The sequence below is a fragment of the Colletotrichum paranaense genome (assembly GCF_030867605.1).
Source record: "Colletotrichum paranaense strain IMI 384185 chromosome Unknown Scaffold_2.1, whole genome shotgun sequence".
Classification (NCBI taxonomy): Eukaryota; Fungi; Ascomycota; class Sordariomycetes; order Glomerellales; family Glomerellaceae; genus Colletotrichum; species Colletotrichum paranaense.
Window position 1 is genome coordinate 4,229,637 of NW_026848960.1, and position 20,499 is coordinate 4,250,135.

Below are 20,499 nucleotides of genomic sequence, written 5' to 3' on the forward strand. Positions count from 1 at the left end.
TTCAACCCAACCACTTCGTCAACTTAAGTACCTTTCCCCAAATTCCTCCAATTTCAACATTCTCTTCTTCTTCTTACTCTTCATTCAACCATACTACCTTCCAATTTCTTCATCATTGTCAACATCTGGCATCGCACCTTGGGGTCTTAGGCGAGCCAATTCTACATCATCTTTCTGATTTGGCGCCTATCTTCATTTGGATAAGCAACTTTCTATTTCTTCTTTGCGAGTCTTCAGAATTACGAGGCGTTACTTCAGGCTCAATCTAGCTGAGATACCTTCCTTCCCAGTTGCGCAATGGACCCCAGTCAGGCAGTTGTTGGAGTGAAGAAAGAGCAGCATGATGACATCAAACCAGATGCTCCCTTCAAAGAAGAAATCAAAGTGAAGGGCGAGCAGCATGAGGAGTTTACGACAGATGCCCCTCTCAACGCAAGATCAAGATCTACTGAGCAGTGTGCTCTACTGACATTCTCATACATGGAAAAGATGAGAAGAGTTAAAGACCTAGATCTTTGGTAGCTGTTTTACGAAAAGGTTCTTCCGCTTTTGGACGGACTCCAGCCAGCTTGCGAGACCATTTCTTCCTCTCGCAAGCTTCAACCTGCTCTGAAGAAGGCAGCGGCTCACTGGCTTGACCAAATTTCTGATCTTCGTGATCAGGCGAAGCGGTCCCATCGAACTGTCATTGGTGTCCTGGGCAACACGGGAGATGGCAAAAGCTCAACCATCAATGCCCTACTAGATGAAGAGAGGTATGATCGAACACTCATCTCGCAGGATGGAACCCAGCTGATTATTCTTAGCTTACTTCCCACGAACTGTATGCGCGCGTGCACCGCTGTCGCTACCGAGGTTTCTTACAACAATGATGAAGACGAAGAGAACCCATACCGCGCGGAAGTCGAGTTCATCTCTCGAGAGGAATGGTCCAAGGAAGTCAACATACTGCTCATGGAATTCTTCGCTGAAGAGACTGATGAGAGGAATGATTTGGACCCGGAAAGCGATGCAGCGAAAGCTTTAGCGAAAGTTCAAGCGGTCTATCCTTCATTGAGCCTGGAAGACTTGACTAGCAGCACTTCGGCTCAGCTGGCTACCCATCCAAGCGTGAACCACCTTCTAGGTACCACCATGACGGTGAAAAGCGGCAATGCGCAGGATATCCGCGAGCAACTCGAGCCCTACGTCGACTCGAACGACAAGGATGATGAGACGGCGGCATACTGGCCTTTGGTGAAGGTTGTCAGAATCTTTACCAAAGCCAGAGTGCTCGCTAACGGTGTCACAATCGTAGACTTGGTATGTTATTCTTTTGGTGGAACTCGATTTTATGGAAGGTAGCTGACATCAGGTCTGGTAGCCCGGCCACCAGGATTGGGATGCAGCCAGAGCTGCAGTAGCAAGCGAGTACATCAAGTGCTGTTCGGGAGTCTGGGTAGTGGCTCCAATCAACAGAGCTGTTGATAACAAAACAGCCAAGGACATCATGAGCAACTCTATCAAGCGTCAGCTCAAGCTTGATGGAGCATTCTCGGCTTTGACCATCATTTGCTCAAAGACTGACGACATGACGCTCAGCTCCGGAATAGAAAGCATGAAGTCGAAGTTGGACAAGGATACTAAGGCAGCATGGGGCCGGGTCCAAGCCCTAGGTCGCCGCACCGCGGCTCTGGAAAAGGAGCTCATGGTTGTCCGAGGTCGACGCAAGACATCCCGGGCCTCAACCAGTAGCCTCGACACGGGCCGCACAGCGAAGAGAGCGCGAACCGAGCCGCCCGGTAAGCAGGTGGAGAGAGCCATTTTTGATAGTTCCTCTGAACTAGCCAATGATGGTGTCGTTGACTGCGATCCGAATGGTGAGAAGCACGAAGAGCTTGCAAAGTTGAAAGAAGAAAAGCGAGAGCTGATGGACGAGGTCCATGCACGTCTGATTCGGAGACGCAACCAGCTTTGCCGAGATGCTGTCAGGAAGCACCTCACTAAGGGTTTCAAAGAGTAAGTGAGAAACCATGCCAGAAAGTCATTGGGACTAACCGGTAACCAATTTAGTCTTGATCGGCAAGATTCAGCCAACGCCAACGGACATGGGCAAGCTGATGAGGAGTTCCGAGACTACGACGAAATGTCCGCTTTGACTCCTATCTTTTGCACCAGCAGCCTCGTTTACCAAAAGATGCAAGGTCTTGTGGCCGATAACGATGATGAGACTCCTGGCTTTGACACCGAGCAGGACACAGAAATTCCTCAGCTTCAAGCTCATGCTCAGAAGTTGACCGAAGAGCTTCGAATCGCGAAGTACCAAGAAATACTTAACAGTATCTGTCAAATCCTCAACTCCATCGCAATATGGGCGCAGGACACGGCAGAGACTACAGCCACGATTGACGGGGAGCGTCTAAAGTGGATGTTGGCACGCTTCAATGCCGTGAGTACTGCTTCCATCTTGGTTTAATGAAACAAGGAATTGACACTCGGCAGGATTCGAATGGTGAGGTCGAGGATTGCCGAGACAAGTTGCACGTGGTAGTAGAGACTGGTCTGTATGAGGAGATGAAGCGCTTGAGCTCTGCTGCCAGTCGCGCGGCAGTTCCTACGGCAATTGGCTGGGGCAACATGAACTTCTCTACGCTAAAGGCAACTTTTCGCCGCGGCGGCATATGGAAGATGAACAATTTCAACGAAGACTTGTTGCGACCTATCACTGATAACCTGACAGAGACCTGGGCAAACTTCTTTCGGTTCAGTATCCCAGGCGTGCTCGACAACTTCTCTGTCTCCGCGACTCACCGACTAGGCGTGTTTCACGAGGATGTCATGAAGCAACTTGGGATCCAAGACTACGATCACGATGAATCACCCGCAATCGTGCAGCTTAGTAGGCAACTCGACCTTCACAAGTCAAAAGTTGTTAGACTTGCCGCTCAAAGTCGAATGGGAGTCGATGAGGCTCAGAAGGACGCCAACAGAGCGTTGACCACGCCAGTTGCCGAAGCGATGGCTCTTGGCTATGAGGAGTGTTCTCAGATGCGTGGTAAGTATGATTCCGTTGATCTGGATGTCTTCCGGAGGTCTCTGGGAGAACCCTTTGGGTACCCATACTAATCACGTTGCAAACCAATATAGGAAAAGGATCAGTGAAGAAGGCCAAAGCCAAAATTGAGGAATATGTCCTCAACCGGAAGGTCAAGATGTTCCGCGACGCAATCGGAAACGTCAAAGACGTTCTTGGTGACGGCTTGAAGATGGTTGGTGAAGACATGGCGGCCGATATCAGAAATATTGGAGTTACTATGGAAGGTGACTATATGCTTGCGCTGGCAGAGAAGCAAGAGTCGGCACGCCTTAGAGAGCAGGCGTCTAAGCGGGAAATGCTCAAGTTCTTGGAGCATGCCGCGGAGCAATTCAGATAGATTGGCAAACGGCATTCCCGGAGCTGGGGAGATGTTGGGATCGGGAGACGTCAGCGGGGAACTTCATTGATACATTAGAATTAGGCTTCATATTTATTTCAGATCGCTTCATTCACTTCGATTCAGAGGCCGATGACCATGAAAAGTGATTGTTGGATCGACCGCCAGAACCTTCTACTAAACATATTTTCCAAGGGCGAAGACGTTGGGATCGCTAATAGAATAAAATGGCTACATATAAAGGCAAGGAACAAAGGGATGATGGGAAAGAACCCGGAAACCTTTGCGGTCACGACGATACAAGGCCTGAAATGGGGAAAGCACGAATACTCTTTGAATGCAGAGAGACAACGCAGAAACAACACTTTTTCCATCATAATATTACTCAGCCGTGTTATTCAGATTACCCAAGGCGGTGTAGGGCCCTGAGCGTCGCAAGGTTGTCAAAGCCCGGAAGCGGCGATGAGTAGGAGTTTAGACGAGCGGAAGGGTAGAGCATGTTGATGGCTTCAAAATTTTGGGTGCCTTAACGGGTTTCCCAAACCACCTGTGCCTTGAATTTGACAAATAAACACAAGGCACCAGCGTTACTACGTGTACTTACGCCACCCGCCATCTCCGGTTGTCTCATTGAATACTCTCGTCTTGAGTTTGTGTCACATGACACTCTGACCAGATGATTGTTTACTGACCCCAATCTTTCGAGAGGGCGTTCGGCTGCTCTATCCTTCTCCAGGTGAACTTTATCCTCGTTTTCCTACCTCCGACCGCGAGCGCAACTCCCTTACATTTCTCGACGGTCTCACACGACAAGCGAACCATTTTTATCATCGTCTGCTTTAGGTGACTTCATCCAGCCTTCTTCAAGTTACCCTCATTTGCTCTCATTCATGCAGTTTTCTAACCTACGTCGGGCCGTCGCCGATACACTGCGGCCTAACACGAAAACATGGATAATAACAAGAACGACGAGATGCAGACCAAGATTTGCCTAGTACAGAAAATTCGGAAGGAAATCGAACCAACGAAGTTGCCATCTCATTTTGGCATCTACAGAGTAGGTTTCTGGAGCATTCTCATGATGGTCGATATTGCCCACCTTTTGGACCTCTTGCACAAATTGCAGACTTTTCCAAAGGCCGAGAGAAGGACGTTCCTGAGACAACTCGACCGTACGACGAAAGTGTTCCCGCAGCTCATCAGACTCTGTAAGAAATCTCGCCCCAGGCGTTTGAACGGTACTTTCAGCATGCTAATCTTACAACAGGTCTTAGTCAATGGGTTGCGGCTGAACAGTCAGGAAGCTTGGCGCCTTCGGAACAGTCTCAACTTGCGATTGAAGAAACCAAGGCGAGTATAGCACCATGCTACTTCTTTAAGCCTACATGTACTGATAGCTCCGTCACAGGCACGCAATCGCGATAGACATTTATGCGTTGCTACCGGAACTTCTGACCCAAACGTTTGTCACATTGTCGCCCCAATCATCTGGCGCCATATTCCGAGCAGCCTTATCGTGGCTACCCAAGTTTCAGGACTCTTTGGATGGGATGAAGACTTTTACACCAGGCTCAGATCAAAGTTCTTGCACGAGGAGGAGGGCTATGGGGGTATCACCACACTAATGACGAACATGATCTGTCTCGGTCGCGAGTTGGAACCAGGCTGGTCCGAAGGACTCTTTGCCTTAGAACCCCTTGAGCCACTTGATCACGACTCATCGGCCATGGCGACACTGCGACTAAGGGTTCACTGGCTAAGTCGAACTCGATTCACGTCTATGGCAAGCAGGATGGGTAAGTCCTTCTCTACTGACCCCCGCGAGGTGCTCGTTGAGGAGAATGGGCAGACTATCAGCTCTCGCATGATCAAACATGGGTCCATTACCGAGATCTCTGACAAAAGTCAGGAGCAGCTTCCAGATAGGGACCTGCTCCGACTCAGATGGCTGCTTATGAGACTTCACGCATTATCCGGTGCCCCGAACCCCTGCATCTACCCTTGTGACTCTAACGAGATGATGAAGATGTTGAATCAGGGAGGGATATACGATGATGACCACTCGGAATACTCCGACGAGGAGGAATGAATGTAATTTGGTTCTATAAACAGGATGTGTCAACGTCAGCGAGACATCACCAACATGGCTTGACATTAGAATTAGACGCGTCGAAACCCTTCGCTCTGTAGATAAGAGGCATGCGATACAGTCCCGAAGCCCGCTGGACTCTGAGCTACCCCTTAACAGGTCTGGAAAGGTCTCATCCAGACGTTCGGCAACAGATAAAAAAGGCATGAAATGACGATGGGTACTACGCCAAGATTATGACAATGTCATCGTGATCCTGGGCACTACGTTCCCTCCAGGTGCTGGCTTTACAGCAGACCCTCAACGTCTGAACGTCCTGATGACTCGTCAGAGGTGTGGACTGAGTAATGTAGGCGACATCACCATCAAGAGTCTTAAACATAAGGTAGCGAAACTGGGGCCAAAGAATTGAATACCGAGCCAGACGTCACAGATAGGCAAGACTGCTGATAAAACCAAGAAGGACAGAATCTTAGTAGGGAATGAGTTCGGAACAGTTGTCTTATGTTGTTGCCAACACGTAGCTGGAAAAGCTCTATTCTCAGCTCAATATCAATGGCAGGATGGTAAAAGCCAGTGAATACAGGAAGACAGATGGCGAGACGGCATGAGGGGCTAAGGACTCTGGCTGGACGAATTACTTGAGTCGAGAGGCAGGCATTTCCTAGTTGTGGGTTAGTGATGTGATCCAGCTTCCGCTTGACCTTAACGCAGCGATTCTGCAAACAATTTTCTCTGGTAGTGTATCTTGTCAACTGCTAGATGGCGCGGTTCTATATGAACGTACTTTCCTAACGAGTGATGCAGGATTCTGTATCTGTCATGCCTTTTTTTCCCTTTATATCCGCTTACGAATTAATTTGAGGAGCAAGTTGAAGTTGGAGAGAGACTAGAGACGGACGTACTAGCGCCAGATGGCAGAAGATGGGATAGAACCATGGCGAAAATAAAAACAATGTAGCGCCTCCTTACTTCCACCCGTAGTTGCTGTTCATATGGACTGGAATCAAATCTTTGTCATTCTTCTCTTCCCGAAGCTTTGTTAGGTGTCAAAAATGGGTGAGTGCCATTGTGATTTCTCATTCAGCTCCAAAAGAGATTCTAGCCATCACTAATCTTGAATCAAGAGCCTGACTCAACGTCTTGATGTCATCAATTATACATTTGCTAGTAGGTACTTTATGCCGTTCCACTGCTCAATCGCACTGGGAAGGATTTGAGCAGCAGGAAGAACAAACCCACCACCAGCAGATCCAGAGGGTCTCAGCTCAATAGTCCAAGCGACTTCAGCGCCAGCAGCGCCAGTGAGGTAGTCCGGAGCGCTACCAGTGGTGGCATATAGAGTCGAGCAGCTAGGTCCGTAGGTGAAGCGAGTGCCGTAGGCCTGGGCAATGGTGTTGGCAGTGTTTGTTGCGAGAGTCATCTGGCGGGCGTGGTTGGAGGCTCGGGCAGAGCAGTCGTAGCCGTAGGGCAGGAGGATGTACTGGCCGTAGCTGTGCCAGTCGATGAAGAGCTTGATTCCGTTGCCGGCGGCGAGGCGGTCGGTGTAAGCCTTCAGGGCGACCATCTCAGGGGTGTCGCCGGCGGCCTGGCCCTTGTATGTCTCGGAGCAGTAGTTAGTCGAGGCTCCGCCGGGGAGTTGCCAGTTGAAAGGCCAGTTGCTATTGGGCGTCAGTTCTGATTCTTGTAATCAAAGAAGTGATGGACGCACCGGTTGATGTCAGTACCGACGCAAGTGCTGCCGGATCTGACTTGACGGTTCTTGCGCCAAAGGCGGTCGTTTGTCTGAGTGTAAGCAAAGCCTTGGTGAAATCAGCTATTTGGTCAAAGGGCGACGGTTCATTGATCGATGCGTCTTACCGTCAGGGTTGACAATGGGCAGAATGTAAAAGTCGTACTTGTCAAGGAGAGCCTTGACAGCGGCATCATTCTTCTGGTAGCCGTCGATGAGCTGGTAGGTGAGGTATTCGACAACCTGTCGCATATTAGCAACACAAATCATATCGACATCCAATTTCGACAACTTACCATGGTGGTGATCCACTCGCGAGCGTGGACGGTGCCGTGCCAGTAGATGGCCGGCTTGGAGCCCTTACCACCGCTACCCCACAGGTGGATACCGAGGAGGGAGCGTCCGCCGTAAGAGTTACCAGCGTTGATCAACTCGGAGTTGGATGGGAAGTTGGATTGCAGATCGCGGATGAACTGCTGGTGGTCGGCAAAAGTGTGGTACGAGTCAAACCACGTCAGGCTGGGGAGAGCCTGAAGAGAGATATCGTCGTTGCCTGTTCAATGTCAGACCAAGTCTTCTTCACTAAATCTTCTTTGAAGTTCGGCATGGAGAGACGTACTCTTGTAGGGAGCAAAAGTGCCCTCTTCGGCGATGTCAGCACCAAGGTCCTCGTGAAGGATGGATGTCTCGAGACCAAGCTCCTCAAACTTGGAGACATCGCCAGCGGGGATTGCAACGTCAAGGTGCTCGCTGTTGTCGAGATTGAATGGGATCGCCGCAATGTTGGCAATCTTCTTCTTGATCGACGCGGGGTCGTTATGCGTGGAAATACGGAAGGCCTTGAAGCCATCGTAGGTGATCTTCTTCTCGAGAGGGACCACAGCCGCGGCGGATGCCAGCGGCAGGACGAGGGACAGACCAGCGAGGAACTTCATTGTCAACGGCAGACTCCAAAAACGGTTTGGCGGTGCAGTGAGCTGAAGACTGGAGTGCTAGAGAAAAGCTGGGATAGCGGGAGCGATCACCCGTCTCTATTTATGGAGATCAGATGGTAAAGCAAATTGCTGATGTCACCAGTTGAAGTCTTTCGGTGAGCTATTTCGACGCAGTGTCACCAACGGCCTTTTGCAGAAAGTGGTAGGTGTGATTGCTCCTGTCTTGGTAGTACCCTGATAAGCTCTGGGTTTGCGGTCTAATCCCAGCATCCCCGCGAGACTATGGCCCCGGTCACTCGGCTTACAATTCCATGGTCAATTTTACCAGATTCGGTTGTAGCCATAAAGGTTCGAAAAATCAGGGCTTTGCCATACATCGCTAGCCTTCCCGAAGACATGGCCTGACCAGTTCGGGTGCAACAAACCAGTCGTCAAGGGTCCGGCCAGCCACTGCCGTGACAATAACTCCACCTCGGAGTAGGGATGAACACTCTGGGGCTTACATACCTAGCTCGGGCAGCTGCTATTCCAGTGAGGAGCTATGAGTTGGTCAGGCGTCGGGCTGTCAGTCGAGGACCTTTGCTAGCTTAGTGCAAACCTTGAATAACATCTGAGTTTGACTGTAAATGTTATCTGATCACCTTCCTTACCTGGATATGGAGAGAGATTAGCGAGCCTCACTCAAGGGCAAAGCCTACATAAGTCTTTTTCCCAAGACATCCGGCTGATGATTTGCAGACAAGTCAGAATAGAATGAGGAAGGCGGGTAGTTGACATGCTCGCCTTTGCCAAGCGACTTGGGCACGCAACTCGCACGCAACCCTTCGAAATCCTTCTCACCTGCCCTTAAGGTTTAAGCTTAAAGCTCCCTCAACGGCAACGATTGGTGGCCAGCGTGCTAGTGGAACGAGCCGATCTGCATGGCCCGGGGTAGGCCATGCTAGACCCCCGAATGTCACCCCGCGCGGCGGTTAGGACCCAATTCAGTCCGAATAGTGCCCTGCAGCTTACTGGCGATGGTTCTGATTTACCCAGGGCCATCGGGTTCTAGAACAAACGTATGTATTTGGGAGGCCGCAGGGACTTTTGAAGCTATTCCTGAGTCCAAAGAAGTCGCCTGGTTTCTTGGGCGTCAACGTTCGGGTTGATGTATATGGCTTTGGTCGACCACTCTATCAAGAGGCAAGTAAAGGTTGGGGCGGAAGCAACTCCGCAGAGAGGGGGGATTTCACAAAAGGCAGCTCGATAAGATGGTGATTAATTGCCAAGGCTCTAAAATGCAGGCCAAGGACAAAAGCGAGTTTTCAGTCCAATTATCCCAGCTGCCAAGAATCGCTGACTTGTGGTCATGATTATCCAGTCTCAGTGTCAAAAGAGTCAAAGTCGATGCGGATATTCCTTCATCGCGGTGTTTACTTTGGTACATATCGAGCGCAATCATCGCAGCAGCACAATAGACACCTAGTGATTCCACCTCGCTCCCTTCACGGTACATCAAAAGCTTCCTAGTTCCATTGCCGGTCTAAATTTAGACAGACGGGAAGTGGTTTTGTGAGCCTTTGGGTTAATTGAGAGTAATTTCAGTCCAGATTGGCAAGTTTGTAAGTACGTCAAGCCCATGTTATCTAACTGTCCTCATCGTCGCTCGAATGAATATTTGCCGAGTCTTGAAACTTGACTCCCTGGGCCGTGAAGCGTTCCGTCAGGTACCGCAACTTATCCTGTGGCATCTTCTTTCCATGTCGCAGTCCACACTCCAGCACTCTCAGCTCCGGCAGGATTTCCGATACCCTCTCCGGCAATGCTTCCAAATCTTCATAAAATGGGCCATTCTTCAAATTCGTCAGTGTTAGCTTTTTGAGGCTACAAGGAAGAAGCCGTGCGAGGGCCTGAACTTTCACAGGATCATAAGTCGGTGATCCATGTAAGAAATAGCCCCTACCCCAGAAGCACATCCCGTCAAAATCCAGATCCTCCAGTTTGTCGAGCCCCTGAATCGAGGTAAGAAGACCAGGCAGAGGGATATGAGAATCCTGGCTCGGCTCATGGCAGTCCCAAGAATTGAAGTGCAGCGTCAGCTCTGTGATCCCCAGGTTAAGACCGCAGAGGGCATCTACCACCTCTTGGGGTCGGCACAGCTGGGACGTGCCCCCCATTCGCATCAGGCGGTAGCTTGATGTGAACCAAAACTTCTTGAGGCCAGGAAAACCGCTCAGGAGTTTCTTGAGCTCGGCAGGACTCAAATCTACTTGGGTTAAGATTAAGACTCTGACGCTGTTGAGTTGCATGCCGGATTGAAGTCCGCAAACGGATCTCAGCCATAGGCTGTCTAGAGCCGGAGCAGCCTCTGCCAAAGAGTTGACCTGATCCGCTGGACCGTTCAACTCGATGTAAGCATCTATCAGATTAGGCAGCAGCGGAACTCTGAAGTGAGTTCTGACCGCCTCTTCAAGTGTTTTAAATGCGTTCGAGCAGCCGTGGACATTGTACTCTAAACTTCGGAGGTTGGGTGTATGAGCAACAAGCATTTCTGTCATGAAACAGCTCAAGTGCTTGCAAACTCCATGATTGAGACCAAACTGGATATCTGGCACCGTTTCTAAAGGCCTCAACTGTTCGTAAAGCCGAGTAAGAGCTTTTGGTGGTGTGATTCCGAAGTCGTTGGTTGCCCGAATGATAATATCGAGGTCTTCTTTGGCCATTTGCCCTTTTCCACCAAATAAGCCCTCAATATCTTTGACCTCAAAGGCAATCTTAGGATTCGTGACAACCGTTCTAAGAAGGCCTATCCGGCTATCTGTAGTGTTCTCGTCGAAGATATTTGAGTAAGGAGGCGTCATAAAGGACAGTCGCTCGAATATGTGTGGGACCGTGATAACCCGAAATCTTCTCGAGGTCAATGATAGTCTCAATATGTGCGAACCTCCATCTTCATTCAATTGAATGCAGATTTGGGAAAGAATCTCTGTCGGAAGGTGCTCTAAGCTTGTCGATGTAGTCATTGGGGGCTTGGTGTGCGATTAACGGCTCCTTGCGGCTGGGATCTTGAGCTGAGAAGTTTGACACTATTGAGCAAAGCTGCAGAGTCACGAAAGTGTTTCAACGTCTTTCCTGAAATTCAAGTGATTTTGAGCCTTAGGTGCCAGATTTCATCATGTCCTCCAGAAAACTCAGTAACTTTCCAGGAGTTCTAGTGAGCCTGCGGCTGCCTATTCGACCCCGCTGTGACCGTGTGACGCCTACTTACTAAGAGCCACTCAGCCAATAACAAGCTTTCATATCACATGGTCTTTTGGTGAGTCATCCGAACAGATACTGGTCTCTGTTCTTAATAGGTGATTGAAAATTTCAAGGGTCTTGCCCGAGTAAAAGCTGGTGCGGATGACTCTTGGGTGCGACTTGGTCACCAGTAAGCTTCTTTCATCATTGACCCTGTTTCGATGACAAGAATCGGTTTCTTCGATGTTTCTTAGAGAAGTACTGATACTGGAGACAAATTTATCTTTTAGTCTTCAATTATCAAATGATTCAATGTTTTCCATATCAGCCTAATTCAGAAAGAATCCATTCTTCTTCAGTCATCGTCTCAATGGAAACCGGCAGACCTCCATCATCCAAGTTGACATACACACATCCGTTTAGCCTCGAAACATCGAATTCAAAAGTGAGACCAAGTAAAACAAACTCTTCCCTAACCTGCCGCAGTTGGTCCAAGAGACCTTGAGACAACGGACCATCAAAAAGCAGTTTGTTGTGAAATAGTTGTAACTCAGGGCAGCAATCCTCAAGATTGCGCGCAAAAACGGGCAGGGCGTCATGGAACGGTCTAGGGCTCTTGTATGTGACGCGCAAACTCCTTACGGCTCTTGGTAGAAGATTGACGAATATTTGTTCCGTCCCATTTCCTTGATCCTCGCCGGCCGATCCCTCAACTGCGTCTTCCCACAAGCACACACTGTCAAGCTGTAAGTTCATCAAGGCTGTGAAATGCTTTAGAGAGGTGATGAGCGCCGAATTGGGCTGATTCTGATCCGTAGTCGATGGCTCTCTTCTCCGGCCTGCCCACGTGTTGGAATGGAACTTTAAAGAAAGTCCTTCCAATTGTGGTTCAAAGCTCTCCAAAGCGTCAACCACATCTTGCGGAGCACATCTCTCGTCTCTGAGAGAATAGTAATCGTACTCAAAGTTAGTTAAAGCGGGACACCCTGTCAAGATGCCCCTGAGCTCTGAGCCCGTGAAGTTTGATGAGCTAAGTCGGAGATCCTTGACCTTTTCAAAGTGCCAGCCTTCCATCGGTGCCGTTACGCCCTGTATACGGAGGGTTTGAAGATTGGGAGCCATCTCACTCAGTGGCCGTAGAAAGGTGCCGGGCCCGAATAGCCGCAGGTGGACGTTTTTCAACAAAGGGAACATGGGCTGGCGGTGGAACGAGGATGAGTCTTGAATCGTCGTTAACACTTGGAAGGCATTCCGATAGCGGCCTATACTATAGTCGAGTGTGAGGATGTTGGGCGTATGTGCGATGATGAGTTCTGCGAAGAACGCACGCACAGTGACGAGCCGCTGCATATCGTCGTCACTAAGGGCCCAGCCCCGCCTACCCTCGAGAGAAGGGTGAGCACCGCCGAGGCGGAGTAGTTCCGGAACCGGGACGCCAAATTTGGAGGCTGTCTGAAGGATTAAATCCATGTCTTCCTCGTTGATGGCAGGCACGGCGCCCCGTGATGATGGACAATGGACACTAGAGACATGCGCGGCGATTGTGGGTTTGGTGACTATGGTTCGCAGTAAGTTCGCTCGGGTATCGCGAGTTGGGCTAGATCTTCGAGGTCGACGTCTCCCCGTACTTGTCGTGACGGTGATATGCTTGAATATGATGGGGGCTGAAATAGCCCTCAAATATTTTGAAGCCCGAGAGATCGACAGGAGTCCCGCTTGGTCGTCTCCGAGTGATGTACAGATCGCAGTCAACACCTCTGGAGGAAGATTTTCGAGCTTGGTAGCTAGCATACTGCGTAAGCACAGTGTATCTATTCAGGCAAATGTATGTAGCAGAAATTAAATGGCTCAAGACCGTTGAATGAGAACGGTTGTTGTCAGCTAGAAGTACATGAGAATGAGGAATGAGCTTCCAGCCTGCTGAAGATTGCTGCCTGTCTACCCCACTTCAGTAAGCAGCTAGCCGTGCCTGGACACATTTAGCTCCCCTGTGCAACTCGAAGATGTGATGCAACGCTGATCCCCTGTCGTCTTCTGAGTAGGTAAGGTACCTAGCCCTCTCCGACTGGCTATTACACTGGAGGCCTTTGCGTCAAGATATTGGAATTGACATCCTTGATTGGAACCTGTGCTAGCTTCAAAGGTCTCTGAGTCTTGACCTCTCCACGACGGATGGATTCCCTAAGTTCGGACGGAGTCAACAGCTGATTGAATGAAACGAAACAAGAAAGAAAGTGGTATTTATTTGAAGATTCGACTACCATTTCGTAAAGTGAAACAAATATGAACTCATTAGGAAACTGTTCCCTGACGCCGATTCCGTGTATGTCCGTACTCCTCTTCCCTGCCTCCAAACTCCATTATTCCCAATCCTTTTCTACTTTCCACGCATCGCTGGGCCTCAATCCAGCAGCACCGAAATCGCAACCTCTATGGCCCCATTTCCGACGGAAGGTTTCCCGTCCGGCCTCCGTCATGACGTCTATCCCAATTTGGAATCCAAGGGCATTATATGAATAAGGCTCCCGTGGATCTCCTCCCCTCTGACCCAACTGCCAAGTATTCCTCTCGCGATCCGCATGCTTATGGTTGAACATATCCTGGCTGATTCTGTGCAGCCTTCTGAAAGATGTCAAAGGATCGACAGCCGTCGTTGAATCCTCCTCCACGCCATCAGCCGCATCGTCCACCGGCGCTCCCGTCTCATCCAATTCCGGAACAGCGTCAGGTACCGGCAGGCTCCGCTTGTCGTCTTCCAGGGGGACCTCGCCTAAAACCTTGCTCTGTGGTGGGTTCGGATCCGTGAAGCCAAACCCCTCGGGAACCTCCCCCTCGCGGTACAGGACGCGTAAGTCATCCAGCACTGACGCAACATCCTGGACGATACCCGCCTGCGCCTCTTTGATGCTCCATCCCGCCTCCTCGAGCCGCCAATGCATGTCGCAGTCAGTCATGTAGTACGGGATGAACGTGTCGAAGCCACCGACGTCCTCGTAAGCGCGCGGGTTCACCAGGGCGAGATGGTCGTATGCGAAGAAGCGTGCGCCCCACTTGTGATCTGATCGCATCGTCTCATTCAGCTCCTTGACGGCCAGCTCGTAGATGGTCTGGTACTCGGGCGTGCCGACCGCACCAGAGACTCCTGGGATTCCTTCCTCGCTGGAGAGGACGAAAGCGTCCATGTGGCTCCAGAAGTAGTACGACCACGGCTTCTCCTTTGCCACTGTGATGAAGAAATTTTGGAGCTGCGCAAAGTTGAGCAGGACCGGCGTGCGCATGACGTGAACGCCGAGCATGTGGAGCTGCGTGTAATTGAGATAGAACGGGTTTTGCAGCGATAACCGGCCCCGAGCATTCGAATCGTGAACGCCGGTATTCTCCACGACATAGATCTGCTCCGCTGGCCATCCAGCGGTGATGTATCCGACAACTGTCTGCAGCAGCATCGGCCAACTCCGCGTGAAGCCGATCATCAGGGGCGGCGCGGTCGTCAAGGAGTATTTGTGGTAGACGTTGGGCTTTTCGGGTCTATTCCACGATGGAACCGGCGGCGGCATGCCCGAAGAGAGGAGCGGGAAAGGATCTTTGACGGGTGGTGGTGTCCATGTCGGTTGCGGCTTGTATTTGGGTTTCGGTGTCGGTGTCGATGTGAGGCTGTTGATCTTTGGTGGTTTCGCGTCGGCCACCTTCTCGATGACTGTGTATCCGAACTCGGTTTGGACGAAGAAGAGTAAGAGGCAGATTGCCAATAAGACGTAGATGATGGGAACGTTCCGACTGGATCTTGAACCCGTCATTGAGAGCATCCGAGGTGCTGGCATCGACAACATCGTGAGTCTATGGTTGATGAATTCGATGTGAAGAAAGGGTGAAATTCGAATCGCCGTGGCGAAATCTAACGACCGTTGGGCGTTTGGTGGGAAGCGGGCGCGACGGGTCGAACTTGCAGCTAGTTGCTCTAGTGTCTTGTAAGACACGAAGGGTGACGTGTTCGCGTTGTCCAAGATAAGTGATACGAAATGGACGGATATACGGCAACAAAGGCGTTGCGCCTCATTCGCTGGTTGAAAACAAGAAGCAGAGACGGTCCCGTTTGTGGTTGGTGACGTCGGTCTGAGAGCCGGTCTGTTTGACGTCGTGATACTCTTGTGTAAGGAAGCAATGCTGTTTTCCTCCCCAGCTTCTTACACGTCCGTTCCACAATGCCTTGTTTGCGTTACACGCTGATTCGGATCTCTCATGAACAAGTTGATAAGGAATTCGCTTGCGTTGAAATCGAATTGAATGCTGCTATCCGCTACATTCGGAGGGTTGAATACATATGGTGATAAACCTGACGTAGAATGCCGTTATGCACAGAGTTGGGACAGTATGGTTGAGGGCGGCGTCTTTGAGAAGTATGGGACGAAGGAAACCAGAAACGAATTAGATAATAACACCTGACATTATCCAACAGAAAATGAAAAAAGAGTTCCTTTGTCTGATGAGCGGACGGAAAACGGAAACCAACATAATCACCCCCTTCGGCAAAGATTGCAAAAGAAACGCTCCGGGCGATAAGCAAACAGACTTTTAAGTGAAGGAGAGCATGTGTTGAACGGGGTTTGGGAGAATGTTTGTAGACGTCACCGCCACACAAATAATCCATACCCACACCAACACTCACCACTTCCAACGCCAACGCTAAGCTCCAACACCAAAACCAGACGGCTAGCGAAGAGCTAACATCAGATGTTTCAAAACACCAGAGCCACGCGTTTCCCTTCCCCCCCAAAGCCCCGGGGTTGGACCTTGGCGGGTGACGCTTTGACGGGCCCGATCGACCGACGACGGGGCACGTCCCCCCCAAGCTACAGGCTACGAGGATGAAAGGGGCTCTCGGCGGGGACCCGAAGTGGGAGGACGTACGGCTCTTGTGGGCGCTACCGTCTAATCTTAGAAAAGCTTGTTTTCGATCGTCACTAGGTTGTTCCTCGTCGCGAGGAGCGGACGGGGTGAATGTCGGGCCACGAACGGTAGTCCTAGGTTTCGCTGGATGACTGGGAAGCTCAGTCGGTTGGAGTGAACTTGTGCACCCTTTTTTCCTTCCCTTTTTTCTAGAGTTCTAAAATGTAACGAGCAGCTTCCTTTTCGAGAAGGCTTCTCGTCCGGTCTTTCGCACTCACTTGACTTACGAGAACGAGGCGATTTTAAGGCGGAGGAGAGTTAACTGAGAGTTGTATGAGTTGAGGCATCAGCTCCATGTAGATCATCGCGAACCCTGACTCGGGACAGAGTATCTCTATACAGTGGACCAGTAACAACGGAATGCAAATGCAAACCCAGTCACAAAGTATATTGGTCGCTCTTTACAAGACTCCCGTGGACCCGTTTAATGATCAGCCGCTGCGGCGCTCGCCACCCCACCTCAACGCTTAAAGCCATAGTTCCAACTTGAGTAGGATACACCGATGGTGATTGAGGCGGCTTGCTGTTACGGCTGAAAATGTAGACGATCCTATACGTCACTGAAAGAAGAAACTTTAGGTTGGGTGTTTATAGAGAGGCAAGACATCCAAATACTTAGGTCCAACGGTGAGACGGTGTCATCGGTGTTAAGCCATATGAGAAGAGAAGCCAAGGGGTATCAAATCTATTGAGAGTCAAACAGTCGCTAACAGGATTCTACTATTCGTACATGTAGCAAAGCGGCGCCCCAGAAACCGTGTTCATCAGGTTCTTGATCTTTACTGGCGAGTTGAGAGGCGTGAGGTCAATATCATCCTCGACACTGCCCTCAGGGCTTTTTGGGTTATCCTGAAGAGTCATCGTACCAAACACTCCCTGGCGATTCTTCAAATCAAGGTTCTGCCAGATCCAGTACACACGATCGACCTGGGCTTGATGGACCCAGAATGCCGGGTCGCCGGGTGCGATGACACCATCCGCCCCGGGGTCGCCACCAATAATGAAATGACCACCGCCGTGGATTCCCAGTGTGTTGGGGAAGAAGCGATCGTCTCCTTGTAATAGCGAAGAGAAGTTCTTAATGTTGGTCTGCTCGAGAATGAGTGTCGTCGTGTTCCTGAATGAGTTGAACCGCTGGGCCACATCCTTGTTCAGGTCCCGCTTCAGGCATCTAGGCAGGTCTTGTAGGGGATCTGTGACGTTGAAGGGCTTCGTGGTGCCGTATTGCGCGAGTGCAGCGGGACCAATGTGGACGGTCATGTTCTGGAAGGGGCCTGACTTGATGCAACCTCCTCCGGTCCCGGGTTTGAGTTTGATGGTGTTGTTTGAGAAGGGCTGACGTAGTTGCAGGCCATCGTGGGGGATGAACTCGCCATCACTTCCTAGTGAGAGCTCGGTGCCGTCAAAGAGGGGTGAGGCGGCTGGGTTGTTTACATCGAGTCCCCATTCCCAGTATGGAAGAGCACCTATTGAAGTCAGCCTCGCGAACGTTGTCATGGCAGAAACCATACACCGAAGTGCGAACCTTTGTATTTACATTGAGTGCGCAGTCTTTGCTCGAAGCTAGCCAAGTAATAACGATGCCATGCAAAGAATGAGGCCTAGGGTGATCGTCAGCATACCAATCACGAGGTGGGTATTATGATGTATGTCGTATCATGGCAAAGACTTACTGTAAGATGTGTGTTGCGGAAGCTAGTGTAGTGAACAGCTACAAAATCGTCATAAAGAGACTTTGCCATCGGCACTCTCTTGGGATCCGAAATGACCGGCTCGTTCATAATGCATTGCACGGCGGTTATGAAGGACTTTCTTTCCGTGACAGTCAACTTCCGCCTAGGTACCAAGAGATTAGTAATCGCCCCTGGGAACCCAAGAGGACGGAGTTCATCTACTCACCATTCTTTCCTCATCAACACGCCTTCTCCCTGGCACAACCTCGTACCATTGGTCGTAATGTTGGATATTGGATGTTTCTGTGGCACATTGATCCTCCGCACATTCTCGAGTGCCCTCTTGTTGAGTTTTGCCAGAGCCGTTCCATTATTAATCTCCTCCTCTGTGAACTCGGGCTTCGCCTTTGGTGGATTCGGCTTCGGCTTAGGCGCCGGCGGTGCGATGGGCACCGGCGCAGGAGGTGCTTTTGGTATTGAAGTTGGAGTTACCGTTGGCTTTGGCTTGGGACCTGGCGGTGCTATCGGAACAGGCGCGGGGGGAGGCTTTGGTCTTGGCCCTTGAGATACGGATGGTCTCGGTATTGGGGCCGGCGGCGGGGCTAACGTGTCCGGTTTCTTCTTGTGATGAGCGTTACCGGGCGTAGTGAGTGTGAGAAGCACGACGATTGCTCCAAACAGCCAGGCCCAACGCTTGCAGGAAGTCATAACGCCTGGCGACTAAGCTAGGAGGATACTGACTGATGCTGAGTAATATTCACCGCAAACGGAAGATTATAGAATCAGAAAGACATCCAGCATCAGTCCCTAAGAGGTAGGAGGCAGGAAATTGGGGCAGGAAAGATTGACGATATAAGAAGACAAGAGCGCAGATCCTAGCCATCGGCTAGTTTCAAGCAGCAAAGACTAGGCAAAGTATAGGGAACTACCATATTGCGATGAGACAGAGGTTATTTGTGCATGGATGGGTAGGCTGACCCTGTCTTAGCCTGAGAACTATTGCCTATGATCTGGTGAACGGGTGTCATTGGCTGTGCGTAGCGTTGGGAGTCTTGGTTGGCAAACGTTATAATAACCTTTTGCTCCCCGCTCAAGGGCCGTGCCTGGAGATGGTCGCTTCGGCGGCGGCACCACCGCCCTGGTACATCTCGCTTGCCCGTTGACAGCTGCCGGTAGTGCATAGTGACTTTCGGCAAAGGGGAACGGCGTGGGTTCGATCGGCACACTTCTCGGCCGCGCTGGTTCCCGAAGGGAGGAATGGTGAAGGGGCTGAAGGCTAAGCTGCGAAGCCAAATATGAGCTTGATGTCTGCGGTGTTCGTCGTAGCTTTGAATTCAAGATATCACCTTGAACTGAGTCCCCAGACAGTTGCAGTAGCTGAAATAAACCTAACAGGTGAAGCGTGGGAGAAGAGCTTGTCTAGTCGCCTGCCTTGGGTAAACCAAGTTGAGGCCAGAGACTGTTCTGGGTTTGCGCGCAACGTATTTCGGCAACGCGAGACAACATGCCCAATACTGGTAGAGCGCCGTTTCCTGCGAGACTTGACATTTTGGCGAGAGTTTGTGCCTAAGCAATTGAAAGGTTCGGGCGGCAAATCTAAATGCCTCTCAGACTGCTTGAGCGAGCTCATGATCTTGCGGTATTCAGCAGAAGAACAAAGTTGTTGTGACTAGAACAATAACCCGCATCAGTCGATGACGGCAGGACGGCAGTGCCATGTGTAAAGTGGGATGATGAAGACCCAAGCGCGAACAGATGCCCAGAGCGTTGAAATGATGAGCGAACCCCGACGAAGTCGCGAGAGATCATGCCCGGTTAAGGCATAGAACACGGGTTGTCTTGGATAGTTCATCAGTTCTAGCTTAACAGAACGTAAAGACAGAGAGTCAGGGAGGGCTCGGTAGAGTTTCTAGGAACATGATGTCTATTCCAAAATAGCCTGGATTGCACCCTGGAACGCCCGTCTCGGTCTCTGTTGTTAAAGCGGACGCCTTCGTGTCCTAGAATGAGACGTAATCGGTGAAGCAAAAATGGAAATTATAACCGTCCAGGACTTTCACAATAGCTTGTCTAGACTAAAACATCCGGCCGAGACTTAAGGAACCACACCCGAGGCGACATCTCGGAACCCCGTTGGCTTGTTCGTGGACCGAGGCGGTCAAGTTCGCATGCCGCGGCAGACGCAACCTTAAGACGATCCATGATGAGGTGCGTTGTATGCATGTTGCATGCTGCATAGGTAGTCAGACACCTTGCCGCGTCGAGGCGATGTCGGGGTGGAGTTGGGGCGTCCATCTCTCAGCTCGCGCTGTGTTGTCTTGTCACGAGTTGAAGTTGGCGGTCAGCGCCTGAGGTGTCTCATTACTACCGGAGAATTAACGGGAGGTGCAGGTACTCCGTACCTCTTCGTACCTGACTTGGAACGCACGTCAATTGGACCCGCTTGTCGGATGCGGCGCGAGCTTCGCCTATTTCTTTAGCGAGCGCATTT

The 20,499-nt window shown here is 50.7% G+C and overlaps 7 protein-coding genes across 7 annotated transcripts; 2 read left to right on the forward strand and 5 right to left on the reverse strand.

Annotated features, from left to right (window-relative positions):
- Positions 1 to 297: 297 nt before the first annotated feature.
- CPAR01_03333 (uncharacterized protein) lies at positions 298 to 3,413 on the forward strand (the record flags this gene model as incomplete). Its single annotated transcript, XM_060487620.1, has 7 exons — positions 298 to 498; positions 565 to 755; positions 807 to 1,302; positions 1,364 to 1,998; positions 2,053 to 2,428; positions 2,482 to 3,034; positions 3,127 to 3,413. The coding sequence occupies 7 exons, from the start codon at positions 298 to 300 to the stop codon at positions 3,411 to 3,413; spliced, it is 2,739 nt and encodes a 912-aa protein (XP_060354948.1).
- Positions 3,414 to 4,362: 949 nt separating this feature from the next.
- On the forward strand, positions 4,363 to 5,502 carry CPAR01_03334 (uncharacterized protein; the record flags this gene model as incomplete). The annotated part of the gene is made up of 3 exons (XM_060487621.1): positions 4,363 to 4,621; positions 4,681 to 4,767; positions 4,811 to 5,502. 3 exons carry the CDS (start codon positions 4,363 to 4,365, stop codon positions 5,500 to 5,502), a joined length of 1,038 nt encoding a protein of 345 aa, XP_060354949.1.
- A 1,156-nt stretch (positions 5,503 to 6,658) lies between these two features.
- On the reverse strand, positions 6,659 to 8,169 carry CPAR01_03335 (zinc carboxypeptidase; the record flags this gene model as incomplete). Its single annotated transcript, XM_060487622.1, has 5 exons — positions 6,659 to 7,163; positions 7,214 to 7,304; positions 7,363 to 7,477; positions 7,531 to 7,787; positions 7,854 to 8,169. The coding sequence occupies 5 exons, from the start codon at positions 8,167 to 8,169 to the stop codon at positions 6,659 to 6,661; spliced, it is 1,284 nt and encodes a 427-aa protein (XP_060354950.1).
- A 1,625-nt stretch (positions 8,170 to 9,794) lies between these two features.
- On the reverse strand, positions 9,795 to 11,171 carry CPAR01_03336 (uncharacterized protein; the record flags this gene model as incomplete). Its single annotated transcript, XM_060487623.1, has 1 exon — positions 9,795 to 11,171. The coding sequence occupies one exon, from the start codon at positions 11,169 to 11,171 to the stop codon at positions 9,795 to 9,797; it is 1,377 nt and encodes a 458-aa protein (XP_060354951.1).
- Positions 11,172 to 11,712: 541 nt separating this feature from the next.
- CPAR01_03337 (uncharacterized protein) lies at positions 11,713 to 13,179 on the reverse strand (the record flags this gene model as incomplete). Its single annotated transcript, XM_060487624.1, has 1 exon — positions 11,713 to 13,179. The coding sequence occupies one exon, from the start codon at positions 13,177 to 13,179 to the stop codon at positions 11,713 to 11,715; it is 1,467 nt and encodes a 488-aa protein (XP_060354952.1).
- Positions 13,180 to 13,748: 569 nt separating this feature from the next.
- On the reverse strand, positions 13,749 to 15,218 carry CPAR01_03338 (uncharacterized protein; the record flags this gene model as incomplete). The annotated part of the gene is made up of 1 exon (XM_060487625.1): positions 13,749 to 15,218. The coding sequence occupies one exon, from the start codon at positions 15,216 to 15,218 to the stop codon at positions 13,749 to 13,751; it is 1,470 nt and encodes a 489-aa protein (XP_060354953.1).
- Positions 15,219 to 17,055: 1,837 nt separating this feature from the next.
- CPAR01_03339 (uncharacterized protein) lies at positions 17,056 to 18,716 on the reverse strand (the record flags this gene model as incomplete). The annotated part of the gene is made up of 4 exons (XM_060487626.1): positions 17,056 to 17,801; positions 17,861 to 17,936; positions 18,009 to 18,171; positions 18,235 to 18,716. The coding sequence occupies 4 exons, from the start codon at positions 18,714 to 18,716 to the stop codon at positions 17,056 to 17,058; spliced, it is 1,467 nt and encodes a 488-aa protein (XP_060354954.1).
- Between the last annotated feature and the right edge of the window lie 1,783 nt (positions 18,717 to 20,499).